The sequence below is a fragment of the Pleurodeles waltl genome, chromosome 6 (assembly GCF_031143425.1).
Source record: "Pleurodeles waltl isolate 20211129_DDA chromosome 6, aPleWal1.hap1.20221129, whole genome shotgun sequence".
Classification (NCBI taxonomy): Eukaryota; Metazoa; Chordata; class Amphibia; order Caudata; family Salamandridae; genus Pleurodeles; species Pleurodeles waltl.
Window position 1 is genome coordinate 827,103,030 of NC_090445.1, and position 23,980 is coordinate 827,127,009.

The following is a 23,980-nucleotide window of genomic DNA, read 5'->3' on the forward strand; positions in this document are numbered from 1 at the left end:
AGGCCTCTTGCCACATCCCCTGCAAAGTGGCCCATTTCCACTTGGAGGCCAACTGTCCTTCTTGACAGGCCAGTGGTGTTGACTGCCAGTCTGCCAATTGATGAGGCCATCCTGTCCAGCCTCTGGAGCAGCTGGCGGTCCCTGCGCCGCCCACCCTCGCTCTGTGACAGTAGTCCTGCCACCAGTTCCCGCATGGACAGGGCTAATTCCCCAGTGTTTGTGCCAATGACGTCCAATTGGGCATGGAGCTGCTACATGCTGGCCTCATTGCTCCTCACAAAGCGGTGCAGAACCCCACTAATTCTCCCTAACATATTGTTCTGCAGGCGCTGACCACGGAGCAGTTGTGCGTCGGTGATGGTGGACGATGGACGCCCGGACTCAGCCTGCAGCCCTGCTCTCCTCAACCTGCGTCGCCTGCGCAGGGGTGGATGCCCTGTGAGCTGTACCGTGGCACTCCTGGCTGTTGCTGGCGCAGCCTCCAGAACCACTGTTGCAGCAGGTGTTGTCGTCAAGGGGATGGTGTTGGTGGTGCAGGTGGGAGTGGTGGCAGCTCCTGTGCTTTCCTCATGGGGCTGGCTGCTGTGGCTTGTGGTGGAGTCTTGTGGGAGACCTGTGGGACATGGGGAACAGACTGTCAGTGTCTACTATCTGTTGCACACTTCCTAATAAACATTTGCCTATTGACTGCCTACTTGACTACTTTGCCCATAATGCATCATTCTGGTGTTTGCTACCCTGAAATGGAGCTATCTTGGTTGTGCATGCCCCTGTGTACATGGTGGGTGGGGGTATGGCATTGATGGGGGTACAGGCATATCACATGATACTCACCGGTTGATGTAGTGGGCTCAGAGGTGTCCAGATCTCCAAATCCTGTCACTGCCTCCTGCTCCAGGGTCTCCTCCACCCTTTCCTCCAGGGGTGTGGGTGGTGGTACGGATGATGGTCCCCCTCCTGTGCCTCTCATCTCCCGGAGCCTTTCTGCCACCCTCTCCTTGGTCCGGGAGCGAAGGTCATACCACCTCTTTTTGATCTCATCCACACTCCTGTGGCTGACCCCCAGGGAGTTCACTTTTTCTTGTATTTCCAGCCAGAGTTGTTTTTTTGTTGAGTCTGGCACATTGAGGGCTGCCTTTCCAAAAAGATCATCATAGTGCTGACAGCATTCTTCTGTCAGCACCTCCAGCTCCTTCTCAGAAAATTTAAGTTTTCTCTTTCTGGGTGTTTCTGCCATTGTAGCTGCTGTTCCTCCTGTTGGCTGTTCAGCAGTTTAAAATGGGTGTGGCCCCCCCTCCTCCCAGGTGTATTAGTAAACTTCTTGGCTGTGATGTCATCATCATGTGCCAGGAAGTGTTTCCAGAGTGTTCTGGAGTGGTTTCTGGAGTGTTCTGCAGCACCTGCAATCAATTTACATGGTACTCGCAATTTGCGACACCCACTCGCAAATTGCGAGTCCGTTTTTTGCGCGATCGCAAACAGCGACCTCGCAGACAGCGGACTCGCTATCTGCGTTGCGACTCCGGCATGCGAGTCGCAAATTGTACACGGACATTGTACCTGCATTCCTATTAGCGACATGCAATTTGCGAGTCGCACATGCTCGCAAATTGTGAGTCGCTAATTTTTTTGTACCTACATCTGGCCCTAAATGTCTTACCTTAAACATATACTGCACCCTGCCAATGGGGCTACCTAGGGCCTAACTTAGGGGTGCCTTGCATGGAGTCAAAGGGAAGGTTGAGGCCTGGCAAGTGGGTACACTTGCCAAGTCGAATTGGCAGTTTAAAACTGCACACATAGACACTGCAATGGCAGGTCTGAGCCATGTTTACAGGGGTACTAATGTGGGTGGCACAACCAGTGCTGCAGACCCACTAGTAGTATTTGATTTGCAGGCCCTGTGCACCTCTAGGGCACGTTACTATGGACTTATTAGTTAATCAAATATGCTAATTATGGATAAACCATTCAACAGTGAACTTTACACAGAGAGCATATGCACTTTAGAACTGGTTAGCAGTGGTAAAGTCTCCAGAATCCTAAAGCCAGCAAAAACAGGCCAGAAAAAATAGGAGGAAGGAGGAAAAAAGACTGGGGATGACCCTGCAAAAGAGGCCATTTCCAACAACTAGTTTCCTCTCCTATTCCTTCTTGGGATCTTTCTACTGTTTTGGTAGGATTGCAGAAAGAACCATTCGAGCCACTGGAACATGCCAGCATTTCTTGGTTGTCAGCCTGGGTTGCTCTTTTAGTTGCAACCACTTCTGCAAGAAGACTTGTTGAGCTAACTTCTTTATTTATTACTTTTCCATATCTCAAATATTTCCTGGAGAAAGTTGTGTTGAGACTGCATTCAATATTCAATTATCATAAGGGTAATGAAGATTACCTGTAAGTTATTTGTTCATTCCCTACCAAAGGAGGCATTGCATAGTCTGTCTGTGAGGCAGAGAATAATAATTAGGTCTCCCTGCCTGAGCCATAATATCGAGAAAAAAAATCAAGTTTATATCTGTGAATAGAAAAAAAAAGCTTTATTAAGTAATTTATTAAGTCCCGGAGCTTTTAGTTCGGCACAATGTCCGATAATGGTCCAAACCATAAGAATGTCAGGAGTGGGGTGGGTGAGTGGGTGAGGTTGGGAGGGGCGGTCAAACTCCTCCGCTCAGGTTCCACAATTATGGAATTACCTCCCCCTAGATCTCCAAGTAGAAGACATTCCTACCTTCCACAAGTGGGTAGCTACACACGGCAGTGACCCGTGGCCAGGGCGATCAATGTAATGTTATATCTGTTTGTGTTTTTCAGCGCCAGGGGCCCCGGTTTTGGTCTAAGGTGCCCTTTGAAAGAACTAGGATATAGTTTTGAAATCTTCTCGTCAGTGAAGATTAAGCAGCATTATTAATGGACGAACTGTGAGCTTTACAAGTGATACTCCAAAGTGATTCTCATTGTCCCTATGCCATGGTTTTGTTTGTACCTTTTTGTGTTGGATTGCTATTGAAAAAAAAAAGGAGACATGGCCATTCTGCAGGTCACAAGCCTGCGCCTGCCCACAGTACCTTGGCTTTCACCCAGGATGTTTTTGAAGCTCTGGCTGCCTGGATTACCAGACGCGATCCTGGGGCGGTGCAGAGGAGTGACACGCGCTCTATATGCTGATTATGTCTGTTCCCCTGATTGGTCACGAGGGAGAAGCCCCGCGTCTTTAAAAGCGCGGCTCTGCAGCTCACAGCCTGCAAGACAGCTCTCCTCAGTGTGAAGGATGCAGGAATCGACCCTTCTTTTGGGAGCTGCCCTTTTCGCGCTGGGCCTCGCCTTGTTCGCTCTTTGGAGGGCAGCGGGGCGCAAGGCGCAACATGCCAACTACCCCATCAGCCTGCCCACCCTGCCCATCATCGGGAGCTTGCTGCACCTGGGCAACCACTCGCAGCCGCACCTCTTGTTCTGCAACCTGCAGAAGAAATACGGCCCCCTGTACTCGCTGAAGATGGGCTCCAACTACATGGTGATGGTGAACAACCACGAGCACGCCAGGGAGGTGTTCTTAAAGAAGGGGAAGGACTTTGCGGGGCGATCACACACGGTGAGTTCACCAGCAGGCTTTTCCTGGTGTGCAGATGCTTTAAAAGTGCATCCCATGTTGCGCCACGGAACCAGCAAGGAACCTGGGGGTGCATTTACTAAAACGTGTCAGCGCAGCGCGGCACCCAGTTACTCTCTTGCATTGCGCACCCGGTTACTCTCTTGCATTCAGGGAGAGGGCGGGAAAGCACCGCATCTACAGAGATATGCCTCTGTCCTGCACAGAGAGCCAAGCACACACCTTGCCCGTCAGTGCAATCATGCAGTGCTTAGGCTATCATTAAAATGAGTCCTACTTTGTATGTGGGCTCTACAGTGCATCACACATTCAAAGTCGGGAAAAACGGAGAAATAAAATGATTTCTCGTCCTTAACATCAATTTCAAAAAGGCCTTACTTTTGATGCAAATCCTTTGTACTTTTTTCTCGTAGATATGGGTTTGCACCAATAACCTTGAGTGGTTATATGGGAATGCCATGCACCACCCATGGAACGCTAGAGTGATGCAAATTAATGGAAAGCATCGCTGACCCCGGCTGCGCTCAGTTACTTTCAGGTTAATTTTTCTGCGCAAAGTACATTTTAAATAAAAAATTTGCACTGATTTGCGTGTGACACAAAATGTTAGTAAATGTTCCCCTGGGTGCTTGTACTCAGAGCAAATATTGCCGTAGCAAATTTCAACTAGGCGATGTTCAATGAGGAGCTGCGCCGCACATGAGCAGCAACACTTGACCATGCTGTGTGACCCTGGGCGCATCTTTGCCTGCACAGGTATGCCTGCGCTAATGTTACAGCTCCCCTTCTTGGCTGTGTAAGAACCGAACACCTGAAAGAGGCTTTATTCTTCCGTGAAACATCGAAAGCGCATTTACATCCACCAGTTCTCCCTCTAGCACTAAGCTTCTCCTCTATGGTAGATGTTGGTTTTTTCAGCTGAGAATTTACCGTCGTCACTGCTCTAGCGGTGCTGACCTTGCTGACAGAGTGGTATTGTGTCAGTGGACAGGTGAAGAAGTAGGAATCCGTATTCAGATTTCGCCTTCTCAACACGAAGAAAAGTTGTTTCCCCAGGCAAATGTCTTTCACTTCTTAAGACTAAGCTCGTGTGACTACAAACACCGGACAGTGTCTGGGCAAGAGGTTGTGCAGGTACCAGCTAATAAAAACAAATAAAGGTACATTTACTATTCGAGTTTTTTAAAAAAAACTATCTGATAAACAATAAAAATACATATAAAACTTACTTAGGAGATTGTTGTTCAAGTTTGAGTGATCACCGCAGCAGAGATGGAAGTGAGCAAGAACTAACAGGGACTGAATTCCACAGCTTTTTTCATTTTTTAGTGAGTAATAATTCTATTGCTTTTTAAAGACATTTTTTGCAGCTCAACACGTTTCTCTTTTTTAACAATCGTACACTGTTTTCACTTTGTAACAACTGATGTACCTTGTGCTTCTGTTGACGAGAGCCATGACGTGTTTCTACAAAGGAGAACCAAATGAACAATCAAAGAAAAAGCTAAAGTGTGGCTATTTATGTAGTGTGTGCACATGCAGTGGGGCTTAACATGGCAACACAGAGACCACACACGGGCGGCAGAAACATCAACAGGCACATATACAGGTCAATACGTGGGCCCTGGTTGTGAGTTGACTAATGGGCTATCCACGTGCGGCCAATCACATCTGGCTCGGTCCTAGCGACACGAAATGATGCCCCCTCCCTGCAGAGTGTTAAGAGGGGCCCCTGAGTCTCCTATATATCACTCTCATGATTTACCTGAATGGAGGCCCTCTGAAGGGTAGAGCCCCTGCCCCCGCCCACCCCCGCCCACCCCCGCCCCCTCCGGGGATAACTCTCCAGCTCGAGTGGTAAAATCACTTAAGGAAAGGATCATTCAGGGGCTTCTGGCAAAACAGCCCCTACCCCGACGAGCCCCTTCTGGGGCATCAGGGGGCAAGAACGGATTGATGCCTGCAAGCCCAGGGCAGGACCTCCTCCTGAACACTCTCCGTTCCAGCTGTCAGTACAGCCCCCTCTCCCTCCCCCACCCCCCGTTCCCATCTACCCCTCACAGCTGGAAGCAAAAGGAGTTTCACTTGTAACTGCACAGCACCGGCAATTACAGGTGAGGACCCCGCCCGTACCACGCAGCTCGTAACTGGGGCTACAGAGCTACCAAAGCACACAGCCAGGCACAGAGAGCAACAGATCAACGGACATGGATGCCACAAATTGTAGAGACCGTCAGACACACGGCGCTCTTGCACATGGGCCGCCAGAGGCACAGTCAGTCACCTACGAACACAGACCAGCAGACGCGAATCATGTGGTTGAGCATGGACGCACGCGGCGAGCAGGACAGCAGTGTGGTGAACTCCAACTCCTGGATCACAAAGCAGTGCGTCCAATGGGAGCAAGGTTCCAGAATGCTATCTGTGACATTTTCATAATTTTAGTGTAATTATGAGCGACATTACAACGACTATGAGTGACACCTTTCCACGAGTAAAATCAAGCAATGAAGACGAGGGAAACATATACATAGACCTGCTGCCTCCAGAGGTCCTTAGTTGTTTAACTTGGTAACCGAATCGCCTTTCATAACCCCAGAGACAATTACACCAGCTACTTTTCGTGCCTCGGCTGCAGTGGGATTAACAACCCCTATGAAAAAATTAAACTGCAGTCCTAAAAGTTTGCTGGAACTCCGAAATCGGAAAGTCAGCAGAGAGTGCTCCCCTTACGGTCCAGATGTCAAGAGTTGAAGGAGAGGCAAACATTCTGGATAGGGATGTTAACTGTTTTCTGATTCCTCGACCCCAGTGACCATTGGCAGCAAACTTGGGTTTGAATCTAAGAGTCCACGCTAATCCTTGGTAATAATACACTGGCCTGGTGAGGGAATTGAGATTGTCTTGAGCTACAGTGAAGCGCTCTGAAATGCGTGACACAACATTGATGTGCTGTAATGCGGGCTCAAGTATGGAAATGCGTAACTCTAACTCTCGATGAGTAACACTTGGTAGGGCTGGAGCAACGCGTGAACAGGGCTGAAGATAACGTGCACGGTGGGGCGGAGGGACGCTGCCTCAGGGGAGGACTGCTTGACGTGCTTAGACTAGGCGCTCTGGTTGCAGTGTATCAAGGTCGCCCTGCTGTTGTGCAGGTCAGGGGCAGGTGGCAGTGTGCAGTAGGGTCCAGAAGAAGATCTGCCCCATTGGAGCCGAGTGAGGTATAATGTTGCAGAGGTGATTTGCAGTAAGGGCACAAGGTTATGTGAAGCAGGTGGCCCCTGGAGATGAGATTTAGGTGGCCCAAGCGGACGTACAGATAGAGGACAGAAGTTTAGTGAGATAGAGGTGACAGGTTGACATCAGCGAGGTCTCATGGTAAGGTTAGTCACTCATCCTGCCCTGTTTGAACTCTGGCACCTGAAAAAATCTTCCCATCGTGTTTTTCAGGACTACAAGCCACAGAACACATAGAAAAAGGCCCTTTTAAAGGCTTACTTCTTACGTGGTAAATCATGAATATTTTGGAAACCAAAGAAGGGCATTTCAGCCTTCCTTTTTAATATTTCAATGGTTTATTTTGAGGTTGAGAAAGGTCGCATTTCAAAGAGAGGAAGTCCATGGCAGGTGCGGTTGCACCTTCCCACAGTCAAGCAGACTCAAGCATTGTTGCAAGTCTCTTAGACTGTTCATTACAATGAAGCTGTGTTGAAAGAGGTGATTACCAATCCAGTATGTGCTTACATCAGTTTCACTTTTTTAGGGAATAATGTTGCAAGCATATCTCAAAGTGTATCTCAAGTTTCCTTTCATTTATTGTTATATACAGAATCGCTGGGCACAGGGATCTGCCACACACACAAAACATATATTTGTTGTCTATGGTGTTAACAATTTTCCTTATTTTGTTTCCTTCTTTCGAAGGATTAACATGTTTTACTGTGCTGGGCCCTCAAGCAGTTTCATTGTGCACATTTAAATACAGAAATGAAGGGTTTTAAGAAGTAAATCATTGTCAGGAAACATGAGAAACACCTACCGAACCACTGGGAAATTGCTGGCATTGTACAGCAAATTCACCACTATGAAGTGGATACTGTGAAGACAGCATCTTTATTTTAGCAAACCTACAAATGAACCTGCAGATGCAATATTAGCACGGCGCAACACCCAAACTCCTGCCTTGCATGACTCTTGCCCTATAACTTGTAATCGCGTGTCCCCGGGGCGGTGCAATGGCACGGCAACATTATTTTTGTATACGGACCTGCCACCTTGCCAGTACCGTGCAACCCGTCATAAGCACCTGGATTCCCCCCCCCCATTCCGTGTTAAACAATATAATTATATTAATGGTTTTCTAAAGCACTCGGCTAAGAGGCTACCAAACATAACACAAACAAACCGCAAACCGCTTGCAACTCGTGACTTAATCTGTAGGTCACCGTTATGAAAACTAAAGCCATATATTTTGAAAGCTATACATGCGTGCATTAAAAGGTGCCGTATTGCTTGACCTGCATGTGTATCTAATCATTATTTTGTGCTATGTAAATAATTGAAATTATACAAATGCAGATATGATTTTTAAAGTTTGTGTCTCTTGGAATTTGTAGTGCTCTGACTTGGCAAACATATATATATATATATATATATATATATACATGTGTATATATATATATATATATACATATATATGTTGTTGACTTGAAAATAGATCCCTGGCGAAGTTTGTCAAGAGAAAGAAGTATTGGGATGTCGCTTCCTGTGGTGTCATTGTTCATGCCTATGTTAATACATACCCCCACTGATTTCGTTGGGTTTGTTGCAGTCCCTGAAACAGGATGCTACAAAGCGGTTGTAAACGAATGAATGCCACATTCCAGACCTAAACCGTAGCTAAAAGTTGTCTATTAGGACCTCCTATTCTGGCGCTTACTACCTCCCTTCCTGTATACCTAATTTCCGTTGCCTCCTAATTTCCAAACTCTCTTGACCCTACACCTCTCAACAGGCCTCTCGTACCCCAGTCACTGTTCTGCGTTTTCGTTACACCCCTTCTTTGTTCTAATTGGCAGAGGCTCTTGGAGTAAAGACGGGTACAGATAGGACTGTGAGTGGGTGGCACGTGTCAAGGTCTCATGCAGAAGTCCCGGCATTTTCCTCATAGCTGTGCCATCCTGCGCCTTTTTATTTTCTGTCTGACCCAGTATTTTCTCCTCTAGGCTCAGCATATGTGATCTGAGCTGTTTGGAGGTATTTAGGTGTTCTTTGTAATGTTCGATGTGGAGCAGGCTCCCAGGAGGTGGATGGATGGATGAAGTATTTTAAAGCCAACAGGATGGCTCAGTGCGTTAGGTGCCTTTTGTTGACATCTGTGTCTGACCTGAATATAATTCCGTTCATTGTACTAAAGTGGGGATCATGTAATTAGGGAAATGTAGCATGTTATTTACAAGGCTTAGAAACAGCTAAACTGCAGTTGTTAGTGTTCTACAAAGGACAGGTTATTAACACCATGCCACATAACCTGGTAGGATTTATATATATATATATAAATATATATGACATTTAAGCGAAGGGAGGATTGTGAGGAGGGTGCAAGGTTATCCTGTTGTCTCCTAGTAGTAAAATACTGCTATGGATGAGGATTAGACCCAGGTTTCTGTGAGTTCTGTAACCTCATGGGGTAAAGTTTCAGTTGAGGCAAGGTTGGGAAATAGCATTAGAGACCGCAGACCTAGGGTTTACAGGGGTAGCTTTGATGGTATGTGTAGGAGATAGGTCACTGGATCGGAAGATGGAGATTCATTTGAGACTGCCTGGGAAGATTGATCTTTGATTGTGTTTAGGATGTCTAGCTCTGGAGACTTTGCTAACAGGATGCATTTTGTCATCTGTGATCAGAGAGTATTTGGTTTTGTGCAGGATGCGTGGTGCATTAAGGAAAACTCTGAAGCATTTGGGTTGGGGTGCATGTGGGTGCTTTTTAGAAGTACATATGTTGAGGGAGGTGTAATAGAAGTAGGGAGTAGGAGAGCAGTCCTTATAAGGAGATTGATTGTGAAACTGAGATGGAGAGTGTGGTTTGCAGATATTATATAATCTCATTCATATAATAAAGCCTCACTTTAATGTCACGCACTTACTTTGGGGAGTAGATAAGAGGTTTGTGTTTTGGGCAGTAGCAAGTGTCTGTAATGAAGTATGAGGCAAGTAATCGCACCTGTAATGGGAATCAAGTCCATCAGTAGCCAAGTCCTTTTGTGGAGAGTCAGCGTGTGTAATGTTGCTTTGGTGTAGTTGTACTGGACCAGGAGGATGGTAGATAGAGGAAGGCTTTGTTAAAGGGCAGTGGTAACTTCCACTATGGCTGCAGATTTACTCCTTTTGTCTATGTCAGTGTAGGAGCAGCTTTGTTCTAGATTCAGTTTCAGGCCTCTATGACATATGCTAATGTTAATCCTGTCGAAGTGTGAACTTAGGACTCTTGGCGCTCACTTGACTGTAGACATTTAATCTTAAGAGTCACAAATAATGCAGTGCTTAAAGGGGGGGGGGGGGGTATCCACCCAACATCCTCCAAAAACTCAAAAGGTTTAAACCAACATTTACACAGCCTCAAGAACCCACAGGAGCTTGAGGCTGTGTAGATATGCTAATGTTATGCTGGCTTATTTAATTTTCTGTGGAGTATGTGGGTGACAGTAAAAGAATAGGAAGAGGAGAATGGTGATCTAGTGTTGTCATAGACAGGCGTGGTATCAGGGTTAACACCCCTAGCCACAGTAGTAACTTTTAGGACCCTCAGTGTATCAAACAGATGGGTGAAAATGTGGAGGTTGATATCCGAGGATTGGATCATGACATTGCCCTTTTCAGAGTAATGTGTAGCTCACGTTTCTGGTTATTGCAACCTCAGACAGTGACTTTTTCTATAATTAAATGTTGTGTCCTGAGAAGGTAATTTTTTGTTAAAAGGGACTTTTGCCTTCTATGAGACAAAGGCAATAAAGATGTCTATTGCATCATAGGGGTAAATCTTTAGTAAAGAAAAAGAGCAGGCCAATTGATGGAGACTAACTTCTTGTCACTGACTAAGACCTCCAGGTTGACCATCAGAGCTATTGGTTTGTGGTATTAAAGCTATTGTTTTGGTAGGCCCAGCAGACTAGGATCTCTGACATATTGTTACCCGTATCTGTACTCTTATTCGATGCTAAGCTATTGCTGTTTTAGATAAAGATGCCATAAGTTCTAACTAAAATATGCAGGCTTTTGATCTTCGGAGGCAGCTTCAGTATGGGACATCTACAATATGCAGCCAGGGTTATCATTCAATACAGGGAGGAATGCAGTAGAAAGATTATACAGTAGATGTAAAATGTGTGTTTCTATATGATCTCACATTTGGTTAACAGGCCCTCAAGGTGACGAACACTATTGGTGCAATATCAGCATGATTGTGGAAATCATTCAGGAGCACAATCACACTTTATACCGCACCAACAGGAATGTAAAAACACTGGTATGAGCTGAATCTCATTTAGAAGTGGAAAACATTTAGGGCCAGATTTATACTTTTTTAGTGCCGCATTTGCATCAAAATCGTACTCGATGCACCATCAGCCGCAGTATGGAATCAGTTATAGATGTCAAAAAGAGTTCTGTGGAAAATCACAGTTCGGTCAGAAAACAACATCAACAAGAGTGAGGAGATCATATTCAAATGTACAAAGACACTTAAGTGTGAAAACCTCATTGGTGTAGTTAACAGAAGCTTGTTATCAACTGTACACATACAATCACTCAGTACAGAGACAAACTGATGCAAGAAGATGTCACATTAGGTATAAAAGGTGTACATAATTGTGTGGATCTCATTCAGTTGATAGCACATTAAGCTGCAAAGTCACCTTTGCTGATAATGCACAGAGCCAAGCCACCCAGACAGATGCTTCAGACCTTCAACTCGCCTTTGCTGCCATATGCTGTGCTGACAGCACTTGCACCTCAAAACGTGGCATCATTAAATGTCCAGTCTTCCAATTACTGAGTGCAGTCCAGTCTTAGGACTGACATCACCAGCATTTACTGTATCAAGTCCAGCCAGGTTTGTCAGGTAGAGAGAGAGTGAACATACAGTATACATGCCATGTTTGGCTGCATGGCCCACCCTGTCCCAGCCCAAACACGGACTCCTGGATGGGTTTGGGTGGGACATCACTACAACAGCCTTCAGCCCTGATCGTTCCGCTGCTGGGAGTGAGGTCACAAGCATGGCATCACATAATTCTGCGTGCACTTATTATGTTTACTGGACAACCTTACTGACCTTACTGGCTCATGTGTGATTTTTAGGGGGGACTCACACTGGGCCATAGAATAAACTGGTGGGACCATGTGTAAAGGGCAATTGTAAACAATGTGTGCTCATGTATGTATATATGTATGCATATATATATATATATATATATATATATATATATATATATAAGTACCCTCTGTTGCATAGGAAAATGATATTGCAAGCCACACAGGAGTTCCATGACCACATGACCATATAGAGAAACAAGGCATCTGAAGTGACATTGCAATATCCTTATCATGTATGGCAGAGTACTTTATTTCTTATAATACATGGTCATACCATCATATTTCACACAAACCACTTAAATCCTTGTGTGTAACTCTTTCATATGATAGAGAGAGCATGTTTCAAAACATGAAGAATAAAAATAGACTCTCTAGTGCAAAATTAAACACATCAAAAAAAGTTGTTAGCTAGTTGTTGAAAATATATTAGAAGCTATTCATTAGAAGTCAGTTTTTTTTAAAGACGCAGCAGAAGCAAGCTGAAGAAAGCAAACTTTTCTATAACTTCCCAAGGAGTGCAAAAAAGAATCATATTGCCATAAATATCTAATTTCTGCTTGGCACTGTAAAGTGAAAAACACAGGGCAGAAGAAAGAAAAGCAACCTTTTTTTTGTTGCTTTAAACAGCTGCTTTAATTATGCACCTCATCTGCCTTTCTCGCCGGCTGCTGACTCAGGCAGCTGTCATTGTAACATCAGAACTTAACTGTAATAAGTTATTACAGCTGGGATCTAGTGTCATTTATTTATAATCGGCGAATATAAAGCAATTAGAGACACATTTTTATACAGAGATTGCAGAATCACACATATATATATATTCACTTAAAAAACCTAAGGTTACAGGAACGTTATAGTTAGACTCACATTTTAAACGAACAAAACCATAGAAATTCACCTGTTATAATTATCTCAAGTAACTATAACTTGTGCCCTAAGGTAGCTTTAACTTGCTCCCCCGCCACGCAGTTTTTTCGTATTTTTTTTTACTGTAAATATTACATTGATATTATCAGTGATGTTATCAAAGATGTCATGGGTGCCGTAATTGGTGGAGTAATAAGCAGTGAATGGTGATGGCATGAGTTATAGTTACCTTAGGGCACTAGTTATAGTTAATTGAGATAACTCTAACTATAACATGTGAATTGATACGTTTTTTTAAAATGAATTTCTCTGCTTTTTTTAAATCCTATTTCCTAACTATAATGACCCTGTAACCTTTGTTTTTTCAGTTTATTTCTATGTTTTAAAAAAAAGTTAAGTAATTTTTATTACTATACGTTAATCCAACCACCGAACGGCATGTGCGGCGGGGGTTGGCAGCCGGGCCTGGTCTGTGGCCAGACCATGCACCCTACCTCCCTAACCACTGAACCCTATGTCGTGCTCGGCCACTGCCTGTCTCGCTGGGTGTTAAAATAGGTGTGAGAGGGTGTATCTGGGTTTGAGAGTGGCTAGGAGAGTGTGTGCATCAGTGTCTTAGTTGGTCTGTGATTGGGTGCGTCAGTGTCTGTGTGGGTCTGTGAGTGGGTGAGCGGGTGCATGAGGATTTCAGTGGGTCTGTGAGTGGGTGCATGAGGGTTTTAGTGGGTCTGTGAGTGGGTGTGCGACAGTCTGGGTCTTTAAGTGGGTGCGTGAGGGTCTGAGTGGGGCTGTGAGTGGGTGCGTGAGTATCTGAGTAGGTCTGTGAGTGGGTGCATGAGGATTTCAGTGGGACTGTGAGTGAGTGCATGAGGGTTTTAGTAGGTCTGTGAGTGGGTGTGTGAGAGTCTGGGTGGGTCTGTAAGTGGGTGCGTGAGGGTCTGAGTGGGTGAGTGAGTGGGAGAAAGAGATTGAAAGAAATTGAGAGAGAAAGAGAGTGAGAGGAAGAGAGATAGAGAGTTTTTACTTTCTCACAGAGGCGGCCCCCTGCATTCAATTAGTTATTAGACTAGGAGATGTGCCGGTCCCTGAGGCTGTGGGAGGCCCACTGGCATTCTATTTCATTAAAGCCCTGGGGAGGGGGTAGTCTCTCAGGTGCGCGGGTGGGGGGGGCGTACAGCCCATCCCCACATTCAATTAGTTATTAGCTGCGGGGAGATGGCAGTCCCTGGGGCTGTGGGGAGGGGGGTGGTGTATGGGCATCCCAACCCCCATTCAAAATTCCAATGCCCCCAGGACCTGGCCCACCCGGGGCTTCACTGAAACAAGCATGGGAGCCTGCGTTTTTTTTTTTTTTTTTTTAGTGAATGTGCTGGTCTTCTGCAGCTCCCACAAAAGTTTCAAAGAAAATGCCTTTTAAGCACTGGCGGGGTACCGCTGAGACCTCAGCACCAGAGCTAAGGGGTCAAGGTTACTCTACCCCATCCCCTTGTCTTATTGTTTTACTTTTTTTCTGGGACTTGGCTGAAGCCAAGTCCCAAGATGGCTGCCAAGACTTCCTTGTTAAAGTATTGGCAGCCAATCCTGCAACATCTTCGGGCCATCAAAATTCATTATAGACCTTATTCAATGGCTAACACTTTTAGGAGGTTAATGGGGGGAGCAGCAGTTTGACTTTCTTCAGCATCAAACATATAAAACTATAAATATATATGTATAAACATTTACTTAATGTGGTTAAATCAAACTGTTTATGGGAGTGTATGTATCTTTATATGTGCATTTATACACACATATATACACACAGATAATATATATAGGTACACATACATAGAAATTCAGATTTTTATATTTTAAGCAAACATGAGGACACTTGAATTGCCTCAAACACTGCTTTGCAGTAAAATGTAGATGGACAAATTAAAATGTGTGGCAAGGTGTAGTGTGTTTTCTGTGTTGCCTCTTGGTAAATTCAGTAGCTGTGGTTGTGGAGCATAAGTGGGGAATGATAAATACAGCCGAAGCCCCATATGACCCCTATCTAGCGATGCCACTTCTTGACTTACCCCAATGATAGGTGCCTCTATTGTCTGTGGCCTGTTCCTTTGGCCAGCAAATGGAGCCCAAGATACTGCAGGTGTGACAAGCCAAGCTTTTAGTTGTCCAGTACCAGGTTCATGAACTTTGGATGCTCTCTAAATCAAAAGACAGAAAGAGAGGGCAAGCCTCCACATTCTCCAGGGAAATATGGGAATAATAAGTGGAAAAACCCTCATCCTGGCTCTCCTCCTACTTCTCCTCAGAGCATCTGGAGAAACAGCACTGATGAAATACTGCCTGTTTTGCGTTCTCCCTATATCTTCTGAGAAGGTTCACCCTAATCTCACACAAGTAATGCAGTTTTCAGCTCTTGCCTTAAACATCTACACAAGAGAATGTCCAATGTAATAGGGACAAACCAGTGCAACAAACTTCTTCGGGATCTGAGGGAGGTGACTAGTGTAAAGAGGGCCGGCTTTAGTGTTGGTGGCATCAGGTGCGATTACAAGGTGTGGGAGTCACTTGTCATCCATACTAGTAAGCTGTGTATTTTAAGAGTGTTTGGTGTGGAGAAGCACACACTTAATATTAAAAATGTGCTTGGCTTTAGTAATAAAAAATTATTTAGACCTAAACTAACCCTTTTTAGCCACAATAGGGTAATGAAAGACCAGGGAAAAACATCTAGTGATATTTTTCTGTTTTCAGCCCTGATAAAGTCCCATTTTGGGGATGAAATGTGTTAGCTGGGCTGATGTTGAATTATTAATAAAGGAAAATATTTGGATTGTAAACATGACATCATGGCTCCGCTTTGTTGGATTTCTAGGAAGAATAGTACAGTCATAGGATAAGACTCTCAAGAAATGTTTTAGTATCATTTAAGTTTTGAACATTCAAAGGAACTTCATTGAACTTCCTTACCACTCCCTCTTACATTAATCACCAGAGTTGCTTTGACCTGTTTTTGCTGCCTGAAAACTTCTGGACACACAAGGAACTCTGCAGTAGGTGTTTATTTTTATCCATATGGTATTTCTAAACACAGAGCCCCTGTGCGGAGCTCAGATCCAGGTGAAGCTGCACTGAGTGCAACGCCCTAAATCCAGCCCTGAGTGTAGGTAGGATTGTTTACAGACAGGCTTAGAATATTTCTGTTCTAGCACACAATGGAACTAATTGGTGTAAAGGAATCTTGTTTTATGGCTACTGTGTCACCTGGATACCTTTGAATTAGGGTGCTTTAGAAATCTTCCTGAATGACTTGACTTGCCTCTTGCCCCCCACCGCTTATTTAGTAGCTATTTAGTAGCTGCCACAGCCACTAAGAGTGACCTTTGCTGTGGGCCTGGAGGAGTGCAAGAGCAAGCCTCCCCTGCCTGAGGTGCCACCCGGAAACAATTTGAGGCGTCATGCTGCTTCCTGCCATTGTTATGATGAGCTTCTGACTTCAAAACTCATATTCACCACTGAAACTCAACACTCAAATTCATAACCTTGTGACACGCTTATCTAACAAAGGCACTGTTTCCTAACCTTTTCTTTTCTAATCATGCACTTGCCCAATCGGAATTAGATTTCAGTCTTTAAACTTAGAACCAATGCAAATAGATTAATTCACTGTCTTGCACACACACTCACAGGATCATGAAGGAGAGTGGGTATACGTTGCTCTTATTTACTATTGGCATATTCATCCTTTGCTGAATATATCAATTTAGAACCCAGCCAAAATGCATACGAAAGCTAAAAAACAGTGCAAAAGTATGATATCAATCAGAACATACAAAATGAAAGAGAGATCTTGTTGCACTCCAGTTGAACACATTTTAGTGCACTGATAGAGGAATTCGTATTGTTTGAGAATTTAAAGCAACTTATACAACTATCATTTGTGTCATGCAGCAAGACTGAGTTACTACATGTTTCTTGTGCTCCTTCCCCCTTCCAGGTGACTACAGATTTGTTGTCCAGGGATGGAAAGGATATTGCATTTGCCAACTACAGCCCAAGTTGGAAGTTTCATCGTAAGCTGGTACATTCTGCCCTTTGTATGTTTGGAGAAGGCGCACTCGCTCTGGAGAAAATCAGTACGTACGTTTTCTGGAAGCTCAGTTTCATCCTGTGTTTGGCAGCATTCATTCGATCACTCCTTATTTTCTAATTACTTTCTTACTCAAATAATAATGTTTTTTTTTAGACATACGGCTTATTTTTCCAATTCTTGAACAATCAGCTAACATAGGTCGATTAGTGGCTAGCTAAGGTTGTGGGATAACAACGCATTAATGCTGTAAAGTAGTTAACAATCGATACACAAGTCACACTAAAAACAAGACTTCATTGGCGAGTCAAGATAAAACGTACACAATCCATACAATATATAGACTTTCTGAGTCATTTAGTTACTGAAAGTTTTCAAATAGTTCCTTGAAAGTAATATTATAATTTCTCAATCAAGTAAGCAATTCTTTATATTTAACTTGACATGCCAGAATTCTGTATTGCTCTCCTAGGCGTCATTTAAAGTGGGACTTTAGTTTGGGAGGTAGTATTAATTCCAGATTGTGCTGTATTTACTTGGTGCTGTATTACCTATGCAGTTTATGTTTTGAACCACTTGGCGGGCATAACTCGGTATCATTACATGTTTTCCCCATTCCAAGCTGCAAACCCAGGGACAGAGTTACTAACATTTTACATTTGGTTTGTGGTAAAAAAAAACTGTTAAAAGTTAGCACAAAATATTTATGTCTGATTTACTTTCCAGAGCAAAACTTTATTTGCACTGGAGAGTAGCCTTAAAGTAATTTAGAGTAACCCTATGCATGCCATGGGCATTACCATGCGAGTGCCCATGGTTTTCGATGCACAGCCCCATCACCTAACTTTTGGTGTTAAAAAGGAGAAATGTTTTAATTTCTCCAGGCATTTCCAATATAGCATGCGTGTATCACTACACAGCACATTTCTAAAATGGAAAACGTTTCTTAAGTTTGCCTAGGCATTCCTTTTTGCACTGCAAGTACCAAACCTATGCTAGGTATCTCACAGTCACCTTTGCACTAAGGTGCCAAGTGGTGTGCGTCGCGCTAAACAATCTGAAAGAGTACTGGCGTTTGGGAAGAGAGGAGGAGTGGCATATCTTTGTAGGTATCGCCCTATCCTGCTTTCTTCCTCCCCTGAAACACAGTGCAGCAATCTTGGTTCTTGTGCTGCATTGCTTGACAACTTTGTAAATCTGTCCTGTAGAATGTTGCAGTTTTCTCCCTGCACAAAATACACTAGGTTCTACTTATAGAAATTTATACAGCAATACTTTTGCAGTTCACAATCTATTGTTTGAATTAAATTAATTTGATTGCCGTGGAAAGAACTGAATACTTTACTTAGATATCAGTAGTGCTTTTTAGGACACAACCTTTAGTTAAGATATATCCAATTTCCTGCATTTCTAAAAATGGCCAGGTTACCACTTAGTAGTTGAGATTTATGTCTGAGATGCAAGAAACATCTACATTCTCTTTATCATATGTTTTGGTTTCTCAAAGTGAGGTGTTTGAAAGTGTAGATTTAATTAGTGAGACTGCATAACAAAGGTTTGCGACAACAACAATTAATTATTTACTTGCTGTGAATAAAGTTCCTGAAATGGTGACTAGGCCACTCTTGGCCTTTACGCTCTTTTCTCTGTCAGGACCTGGGTAGTCTGCCTCCTAGTGAAGTTGTGATATAGCTGTTATAACATAGGGTTATATGTTGGTTTAGTACATGTATCCATATGTCATATGCAGCACATTGGCATCCCCATTCCTGTATGCACATGTCCTCTCCAGTTCCACTAATAAATAAATAGCCAATTGGTGTGTCTTTTCACCTGTGGGTGACGGTTTGGTGGTTGGGGTTTAAATGCATGTGGAGTATTTCACATATCATCAAAAACAAAATAGAAGGACTCAGAATAGTAGGAGATTTAGGAAAACTTGGTCCTGTGCATGTACTCCCATACATACTGAAAAAATGAATGAACAGTTCCCAAAAGATCGAGCAGGTAATGTTTTCACCTTGGTCTAGGGGAAAACAAGTTATGGTTCCCGTGACTGACCTGAGTCAGGAACAAGTGCCCTCACTCACCAATCGGTGACATGCTTCATCATTGGGCTTTGCTCCTCGTCGGACCAGCACTGCAATGTCTGATAGGCACCTCGTGGAGGAAAAAAGAAATGTTCCTGCCAAGAAGGTAGCAGTGACTCATCTGACACTTATGGAAAGGCCAGTTTGTTACCATGGCCTCTTCATTCTTTGGCTGTACTGTGCACTGCGGAGTATGTCATAAATCTTTTTCAGGGCAGCAAGATGTTGGAAGTGTGCCTAGATTCAGTGTACCAGCAACAAACACAAGTGCCCACCGGAGAGAGAAGACCTTTTCATATCAGGACTGCAGTAAAGGCATTCATAGCCTAGAGTGAAACGGGATCATTTCAGCAACCAGAACATTAAGGAGAGACTGATAATCCTGAGGTAAGAGCAGAGAAGGATGTTTTGCTTGCTTCTTAATCAATATCTTCTACTTCAGTATGCCCGTCCAATAAGAAAAACACCAACACTCTCAGCTTCTCCACACCCCTTTCAGCTGAAGGTAACAAGAGGAGCAGACTTAGAGCACTCTCGTAGGAGACATAGTAAAAGAAAACTTCCAGAAAGCAAGGTTGGCAGTGATCATGATGAGGAAGTTCAACCTTTCATTGTTCGTGTTGAGTGGCACTGAGTAAGTGCAAGTTGCTTCTATTTAGACTTTGTCAGTCAATGATCTGTTGGCACCATCTTCTTTCAATCAGCACAAACTGGCACAACAAGCCCAACCTTAGTTCTACCCTGACCTAAGCTAATTGTGACTTCACAAGTTTGAACAATATCTCATTTTTGGTTTGGGATTTCTTTAAAATTAGAAAGAATAAGTAGTATGATTTTCCACGTTGACTGAGTTGTGTAAAGCCAGAAGCCCACTTTCCCATTTAAGAAGCAAAAATGCAATCTAATGGTCAGAATACCAAATAAAGGTTGCTGCTAGTAGAGCTCTAGAATCCGGAGTGACTGACAAAGATGAATATACAGTTGGTGGTGCAGAACGCCATCAGGATCCAAGTCCACTTCCATATGTTTGGGACATCAGGACAGTGACTGTAACCTCTACCTGGTACAAGGAAAAGAATACCACAGTCACCCAAACGTGATCCTTTACAAAGGTCAATCCAGTGGGACTATACTGGCAAAATACAAAGCACTGTCTTAGTTTTGTTCTACATGGGTGTACTATAGCACTATAATCATAGACTGGTCTACTTAAGCAATGCGAAGCTGGCCAAAATGTTGGCCCTTCTCCCCCCATTTACGTTGATGGAAGAAGAGGGGTTTCTGGAATTTGGTGGTTACCATTACTCTGACATGGAATGCTCCTGGCCAGATCAACTTTTTGATGGTTCCCATGTCACAGCTGGGCAGGCAAATGCTAGAATTGGTTGTGCAAGCACTGAAGGAGGCCATCATTCACAACATTTAACTCACTACAGATATGTGGAGCTGTTATAAGCATCCATGCACGCTGGGCTACTTTCACGGGGATTATCATGAGCGTGCTACTACTTGTACTGCATTTCAAGGCATTAGGCAGCATTTAACAATTCCACTGTTCTCCGTGCAGAAAGCAAACATGGCTGCATACACCCAGGCACAAATGGACTGGATTCACTGCCTCAGACAATGGCAGTAATATTATCATTGCCCTGTCAGATAGTGGATACTTCTGAGTGCTCTGCCTTTCAACCATTGAGTCAGTCTGTTTATGCAGGCCTTCCCCAAATGGAAAAACAACCCACCGCATACTGGTCATCTATCTCAGGAGATTTGCACACATTTTAGCCATTCCTGTAAAGACCAGTAGCATATTGATGGTCTAGAGTCCTTCAGCGAGCTAATACACTCAGTTACATGTCCACATACAGGAGGTTCCGAATCATTCAAATTCATACTGTTTAATGCAGCACAACCTCTTTAAAAACTGCAAAGTATTCAAGAAGTATCACTTAGAAAGAAATGTGGATGCAAATGCCAAAACCATTTCATTGATTGTTGAGCAATGGAGTCTAATAGAGAGGATCATCAAATGCTTGCACTTTTGGGGATTTTGACATAGGCAGCCAGTAGGGATGATGCTACCATGAGACAAGCAATCCAATTACAGAACGTGCGGCACACCAAGTTGCGTGTGGTGCAACAAACACTCCAAGAAAGCTAGGAGATTAAGAAGGTTTTGTCAACAGCTTACTTCAATGTCTACAGACAAATAACAGGTTGCAACAAGAAAGAAGACTTAATATTATCAAAAGGCTACTTTTGAGCCCCTGGTACAAACATGCACTATCATGTTTTATTCCTTTTAAGTGCAGGTTGTGTCTGAAGATATTTGTTGGATCATCAAGAGAGTGGCTGATTAATAAGATGAAGGACTGCAACACATACAATAAAGAAAAACTGATATGCTCTCTTTATCAATATCTGTCTGACATCATAACAGTAGCCATCACAGGTACATTCAGCAAGTGGACATTCACCTTTCCTAGTTCCACTTGGGGACAAAATCAATACTACAAGTAATATACCACAAGGAAAAACATGGGTTGTTTTTACATGTTGACAAAGATCAGGCTCAGTGTTATAAGAAACTCACAGGATAGAATGTCAGCAATTGTAGCAGACTGGATGTCCAAACAGAATTTCCCGCCCATCATACTCCATAGAAGTATAGGCATGAAAATAGAACAACGGTCACAGTTCAGCAGCCTGGCAATAAAACTTTTATCATGTCCTGCAACCAACTGCAAGCTTCATTGCGCTGTTATCTATTGCCGCTATCGGCACATGTGGTATAACCAATCATCTTCTACAGTCATGAAGAGGACACAAGACAAAATCATCCACATTGCCTGCTACTTCAAATCATATGTCCCGCCCATGGGACATCCTGGCACTGGCATTAAGTCTCTACGTGGTGGCGGAAAGAAGGGTATCCAAACAGAGTTCATGGTTTGACATATAAATTCAGAACAACTAACTGTTGAGTAGCAGCAGCTTACTTTATTGGAACATCAGGGTAGTGGTTGCAACTCAGGCACACCAGGGTCGATGCAAAAAACTGCTTTCCAGTCAATGTGGTATTGAGTAGTTGCCAGACATCTCCTGGGTGATCCTTTAGACGTTAGAGCCTGTTGGATGTATTTCTGTGACTCTCATCATAACAGTGCTCATTGGATTGTTGCACAAAGTCTACCTTTGGGAACTGATGCTTCCCATTCTAACCTGTGGGTCACAAACCCACATATTACTTAAAAAGAAGCATCATAGTGATTATTATTCATGGATCAGTCACCAGAAGATGGTAAGTAAGCTAAGGTGCGTAAGGCTAGTATATGTAAATGTGACTCTCCGTCTCTCACACATCCCTCTACGTCAACAGCTTCCCATCATGCTTACGCTCAGGACAAGTTTCCCATGATTAGAGCAAACCTCTGTGTTTCACTCATGACACCCAGTATACTGCACATCAGGATTATTAGACTAGCATCCATAGCAACGACTGAACATCTCATTTATCCTTACAAGAGGCACTTTTGAGGCATGACAGTAGTAGAAAAGCACTAAAGATAAAATACAAAAGATTAATACATAATGTTTGATACAATAGATCAAATATATTTAGTAAAAACACACTGCAGTAATAAATCCCATCCCTGCCAATCACGACAACACAACACCCTCTCCCCCTCATACACCCAGCCCTTTATAAATGTACAAATAGGAGACATATTGAAAAAAAACTCACACCCACCACCTCCCTGCACCTGCCAAATCTTTGCCAAACACACAGCCAACATTTCAAAAAATTTCTTCAGCCACAACCATAGTTCTATTTCCTTCAAGGTCTGCTGCTGTGCACCTGCTTCATGCCCAAAGCTGTGATGTTTCTGAAAAGGGAAAAAATTAGGCACTGTACCTCCTCCAGTAGACACATGATTTTGTAAAGGGAAGTGGCTATTAAACCCGGCAGTCAGCCAAATAATACATAATCTCTGTTTAGGCTGAATAGTAGATATGGTCTTTATTTAGCCGGCCTTGAAGAAAAAAAGGTTCTCCAGGAAATGGCAGGATGGTGGCCATCTTGTAATAGGGATGCAACATGAATAAAGCATTTGAAAGTAAGTGTATATATGAATGTATAATAGTTTGTAAAAAGGTAAGCGCATGGATTAAGCTAAACTGTGTATAGATGCAAAATAATAAAATACATTTTGAATAAAAACATTTATGATATTTTATTATTCAAAGAGTAAATGTAAGAATCAAATTTCTGTTTTAGGAGCTGCAGGAAATGGCACACAGATATTTTATGCTGCAGTCTAGGGATATTTACCTGTCTTCAAACAATAATGAGTATGGTTTTAAAGCATGTTATATAAATGTATCCACTCAAGCAAGTACATTTTTTTTTATTAAACATGATCCTCCTTTGGATGATTTTTGAGGGCTGGGCTCTTTCTGGCTTTTTACAGAAGGCCTTGTGTTAACTGGAGGTTAAGGAACATTGGAACTAGTATGGCTAGGATGATCTGTGAAAGGACATGTTTTTGCATAACCGTGTGGGCAAGGAGTAGGAGGACGAGGGCCAAGAGCATCTGCACCAGGCTAAAAAGTACTACAAAGATCAGGACTTGGAGAACAATGGTAGGTATGTCTAGGATAGTAGAATAAGCAGGACAGGGACTAGGAAGACAAGGAGGGGCAGTACCAAGGGCATCCAGTAGACCAGAGCAAGAGAGTAGGTAAACTAAAAGATCATGACCAGAAGGACTGGAAACATGGCTAAGAGGGTCATGAAGATCTGCAGCTAAGGGTCCAGGGCTCTATTACCAAGTGAGGCAGAGCAATCATTATGAATAGCAGGGTTATGGTGAAAAGGATCAGATTTAATAAGGCCAACCAGAATCTGGAAGGCTAAGTGGACTCCACAGTGGTGACCAGGAGGGCCAGGACCAAAAT

The 23,980-nt window shown here is 43.5% G+C and overlaps 1 protein-coding gene across 1 annotated transcript in view; it reads left to right on the forward strand.

The window, feature by feature from the left end:
* The first annotated feature begins 3,210 nt into the window (after positions 1-3,210).
* CYP17A1 (cytochrome P450 family 17 subfamily A member 1) overlaps positions 3,211-23,980 on the forward strand; it is a 137,145-nt gene continuing 116,375 nt past the window's right edge. Inside the window, exons 1-2 of the mRNA XM_069239497.1 lie at positions 3,211-3,589; positions 16,839-16,977. Coding sequence (XP_069095598.1) covers positions 3,269-3,589; positions 16,839-16,977 — 460 coding nt within the window. The 5' untranslated portion in view covers positions 3,211-3,268. The remainder of the gene's footprint in view (positions 3,590-16,838; positions 16,978-23,980) is intronic.